The following is a 4,954-nucleotide window of genomic DNA, read 5'->3' as shown; positions in this document are numbered from 1 at the left end:
AGTGAAACAAAAGTAGGGTCACATTTACAGCTGCCAAGTAGGCAAAGTTCCTGAGGCTCGGCCAAACACAACAGCACAGACGCTCTTGGGGTGACCTGCACTGTGTGCATGGAGAAGGGCAGCCTGGCAGAGTGTGAGCCCGACACAACGCTCAGCCTCAGCATCTCATTTAAACCTTGCGGCCCCTACAGAAAGGGGTTTGGAATTACAACCAATTACACAGTGCAAACTCGTGTCTGTTCCCACAGATATACAATGCACAGGCGGGAGGGCAGAACAAAAGCGCCCCCAGCCCCAGTTGTGAGGAGCACCAGCCATTAAGGAAACAAACTCCAGGGAGCAGAGTCTGATCACAGCTTCTCCTGAGCAAGCCTGGAGTAACTCCAGCTCTTTCAGTGAACTTACACAAGTGTAACTGATACCAGGGTCTGAATTAGTCTGGTGGTGAGGCACAAAATTAAAATGAAGGGTCCATTAAATGACGGCCTTCTAGATTTAGAGTAACTGAAAAATACTGGTAACAAAGTATGTTGACCTTGAGCAGGACAAAAGAAATACCCACCAGTGGATGGAGCTCACATTTACACAGCATTTCCCAGATATTCTCTTCAGCGGGTCCATTAAGTTTTAAAGGAGGACTTGACTTAGTCTGGTCTCAATAACTTTTTAACAGGGTTCTTGCTGCCACCCTATGTAAACTGCGGAAAAAAGTACACTGATTGCCTAGAAAATACATTGTACATATGTACCCAGTAGACTCATGCCCATGCAGCCACTCTATGCACACACAACCAAGATCCCAACACTGTGCATGGCATGGGAACTGTATCATGACCTTTCTTAAAATATTAGCTTCATGGTGAGTTTGCTACACCCATTTTACTGACATAATGCATGCCCAGTGGCAGGGAAATATGCATACTCCTCATATTTCATGATAGATACATCATGTTTGAACTGAAAGAAATAGCAGCTTTCTCAGTGTAGCCCAGTCTCTCAGAAGAGAGCCCTGTCTTAGTTGGAAAGAGTTTTGCTGGCTTTTTGTTTCTGTAATTGAGATCAATAGTAAAAATCACATTGATTTCAATGATGAACGAAATGCCATGGCAGCCAATCGATAGGAAATCACCAAATCCACTTCCTAATGGTTTGTTACCTTTAACAGGACACCAGCTACCAGAGAGAAGATCAAAATCAGGCTTTTCCCTCTCCCTCTTTTACAAAATACCCAAAACTTTCTGAGTAATCTGAGTGTCACCAAGAACCAACAGAAAGCACAACAGTAATGACTAGATCTGCAAAGGCAGGGTAACACTGCAGGATCAAGTCATGTGCAGCTGATGGAAAATGGGAAAGTTCTAGCAATCTTGAAAGGTGCCTCATGGTATGGTCTACTGAATGCTGAACTGGTTTCTTTTTCAGGAAGTAAAAGCCTACACAATACGTACTGCACAATAATCTAGATCTTTCCCACACTAGGATTTGTTAGAGAAAGCCTGTAAAGAATAGGCACTTATCCCAAGAATTGGCAGAAAAAAAGGAGCACTGGTGTGGCACCAAAATACAACCATTGCACTTTCTCACATACATATGCTGTACAGGTGGAGACTCAAACAGACACAGAGTTTTAGGTTGTTGGTGGGCTGTGTTTTTTCTTTTTGCTCCTGCAAGATTTGCAAATGCAGCAGATGATGCATGGAGATGCCACGAGCAGCAAGGGAGAGGTCACCAGTGCTATGATACCTAGTCCAACGAGGATCCCCACAACCTGAAAGACATGGTGGTGAAAAACATGTATTTAGTTAATGTGGAAAATAAAGTACACTTGTGCATGCATAAGCATTGCACAGGTCACAAAAAAAGGGTAGATGAAAAAATGAAAATAATCCTCTTGGTACTTCCTTGAAGGGTAAAATTTCTTTGCTTCATGCATGCATGAGAGCTCTGCTCAGCTGGCTGGGAACACACCTGCGTTCTGTTCCACATCACTGAAGCCCGTGAGTGGCCAAGCTTGTTTCTGCAAGGGCCTCTGTCGTAATGTCGTAAGAAGATATCATTCTGAAAAACAAAAGGAGAAGCTCTAAGAGCAGGTTACAGTACTGCAGGGAGTGGTTTGAGACCGGACTGGAAACACAACCTTCCTGTCACTGCTTTAAAATTGCCAGACAAGTTCACCTCTCTTCTAAAAAACTACCTAAAGAATCTTCTCACAGTTTCAAAAATTGGCCTGTGTTTGGCACCTCAGCTATCAGCCAGTATATTTCCTCCCCCACTTTGAAGAAGCATAAGCCTGTGAGTTGTACCTGTTGCACAAGAACCTGGTCTGTAATTTGATGATACTAAAGGGGCCTGAAAACATCAGGTATCTCCGAAAACTAGCAGTGTGAGCGATCATTTTCCTGAGGTGCTTCTACTTGCTGTTCTCCTGCTCTACCTATGCTTTATAGGAATTTTCATCCTAGACTTTCCTGGAAAATTAAAAAGCAGAAAAATCACGTTTCCCTTCTCTTTTCTCATTAATACTTACTCAATCACTGATTTGTTTCAGAAGGTGACTCACGCCCTCCACTACCCTCCCTCAGCCAGCTGTGCTGTAACCTGATGCTGCTTCCCCTTTCATTTTTCAGCCCTACTCGCTGCCTTTGCACATACTACCTTCATCTATGCCCAGAGTTCCTGTAACCCTGAACATTTAAAAAAAGTACATTTGAACCTCACAACTACAATTTCTTTTCCTCCTTCTCGCTTTGAACTGACAAAAACTCCATAAGGGCATAATTGCAGAGCCTGCAAGAATCTGACCCTCTTCCAGTTCAGCACAGTGTTAAGCAATCACCGTGTACTGGATGTACTCTGAAGCAAGCTGTAAGACTCACACTGAGAAAGCATGCCCATCCACATGGAAATGGGACACAACACCAAGTGAAACCTGTTTAGCATGATGAGCAAAGGAAGGATGAAGAATGAGGAAGTCTCATTGTTTGTTCGCTGCCACAGGAGTTGCAGTACAGAAGAGAGGGCAAGAAAAGCCATACAGCACATAACATTTTGTTTCAAGTGCTGGTAACGTCCTTTTCACACTCCCACAGTTATTAGTGATGTCTGTGCCAAAACGGCAAACTGCCACATACACGAGCACATTACTTCCGGGACTCTTACATCTGCTAAGAAACACGAGTTGAGACTAGTTCACAACCCTTGAGAAACCAACGTGCACTTCCCAATCCAGGCTCATAATCCAACATTTTTATCCTCAAGCTTCCCAACCAACCATTCTCTTCAGCAAACACGGCACAAGAGATGGACCAGCAAAGGAGTCCATATGAGTTCTTAAGCACTCTACCATGGAACAACCCCCTTCAATCAGTATCATACCAGCAACTGGACAGGCTGTGTCCATTGCTGTTGAAGCAGGTGGACGACACTTATTGCCCTCTCTCTCAAGCAAATGTTTTTTAGCTACTGGAAGAGGGAATAAGAGCAAGGTGTTGCTGGAAAGAACCTCCAGAAAGCAATTGGTCCATCCTATTTCCCTCAAAGAACCAGCATGGGACCCACAGATATGTCATTAACCTTCATGGGGGGAAAAAAAAATAGTTATAGAAATAAAAGCCCTGGGTGAAAGATGAGAAAGAAATTGAGTCAGAAGCTGAATTAAAGCAAGATATTTGCTAGGACAGTGATGAATTAATGAAGAGCTTGGACAGGGCCTCACACTAAGCTCAACCCTGTTACTCTAGGTGCTTTTTCTGCAGCACTTACATCCAAGTTCTGTAGACAGTACCAGCAAAACGTATGCTTGCAATTCTTGCACATCATCTGAGCACAGCCCTCGTTTCGCTCAATGTAGATCCGACAAACGGGGCACTGCTTAATTGGTGCCTCTGTCTCTGTTCCAATAAGGGATCTAGAAGAGCAAGGAAACATTAAAGTGAAATGTGAATGCAGTTACTGTTGATATTCCACTACCTAAAGTATACTGTGCTTATTTTCCAGAGCATCTAAGATGTTGTCCTAATGCACTCAAATGGGTGAAGTTTCTTGTGTTCAGTACAATACATCAACATATACTCATTGCTAGGTGTAAGATATTAATATCACATGAAAGTAAAACTTCATTGCCTTGTTCTTTTGTGCTATATAAAACCAACACTCACTACACCCACAAATTATTCACCTATAGCATTAAAACTTAGGACTTTGTTACAGACAGCTTGCACAATACATTTAACAGGATTGGATTGTGCAACTCATACCACTGTCCGTGTCTGAACAAAATAAGCTTAAACTCCACCAAAGCTCAAAACCAAAGCTGGAGAAAAAAAGCATGGCAAGAGCTTTTTGGCAAATCCTTATTCAATGAGGTCTCTAGGAAGCACAATGCTCAGATTTTTAGTCTTTCAGTTCTTGCAAAAACTGATGAAAAACTTTGAATATACAACTAAATAAAATCTGATTCTGAAAACATAGATGGAGGGCCAGAGACATAACGTAATTTAAACACAAAAGTGCTCTCTTTCTGTAGATGAATGAGTTATGCAATCTTGTCGGTAGGTTATTTGCACCTAAACAAAATGAGCTTAAATCTTGTTTTTCATAGCAGAAGAAATTGACACTCTGTGTAAGAGTTAAGGTTTCTCTATGCAGAGATTTTACAAATATTAAGCAGTTTCTTAATCACAGTATAAGCAAAATTTGGATCCTGGGATATTAATGCATTGGATTGTTTGTATGGGCAAAAGTCCTAATTCCAAGCCAACAAAGCCTTTAGGCAGATACAAAGCCCTGGAGGGCTTCACCTTTCAGAAGTATCAGTCGCAACTCAAGCTTGACAAATAGGCAAATAATATGAAGTATTAAAAAAAAAAATGTATCATTTAAAGTAATATGAAGACTGGAATTTTATTTAAGAAACACTGGGAGAGATGGAGAGCCTCAGAGATGAACTTATGGA

At 41.9% G+C, this 4,954-nt stretch overlaps 1 protein-coding gene across 7 annotated transcripts in view; it reads right to left on the bottom strand.

Moving 5' to 3' along the window:
• Positions 1-1,625: 1,625 nt before the first annotated feature.
• LOC114059465 (E3 ubiquitin-protein ligase RNF144B-like) overlaps positions 1,626-4,954 on the bottom strand; it is an 88,094-nt gene continuing 84,765 nt past the window's right edge. For all 7 annotated transcript variants that reach the window (XM_027887938.1, XM_027887936.1, XM_027887941.1 and 4 more), the window contains 3 exons: positions 3,763-3,907; positions 1,969-2,058; positions 1,626-1,768 (listed from right to left, as the gene is read on the bottom strand). In XM_027887938.1, coding sequence (XP_027743739.1) covers positions 1,628-1,768; positions 1,969-2,058; positions 3,763-3,907 — 376 coding nt within the window. In that variant the 3' untranslated portion in view covers positions 1,626-1,627. The remainder of the gene's footprint in view (positions 1,769-1,968; positions 2,059-3,762; positions 3,908-4,954) is intronic.

This window comes from Empidonax traillii, unplaced genomic scaffold (genome assembly GCF_003031625.1).
Source record: "Empidonax traillii isolate 1590-97213 ecotype Southwest subspecies unplaced genomic scaffold, ASM303162v1 scaffold225:size1387458, whole genome shotgun sequence".
In the NCBI taxonomy this organism is placed as follows: Eukaryota; Metazoa; Chordata; class Aves; order Passeriformes; family Tyrannidae; genus Empidonax; species Empidonax traillii.
The sequence above is the reverse complement of the archived record's forward strand: the minus strand, read 5'-3'. Positions and strand labels throughout refer to the sequence as shown.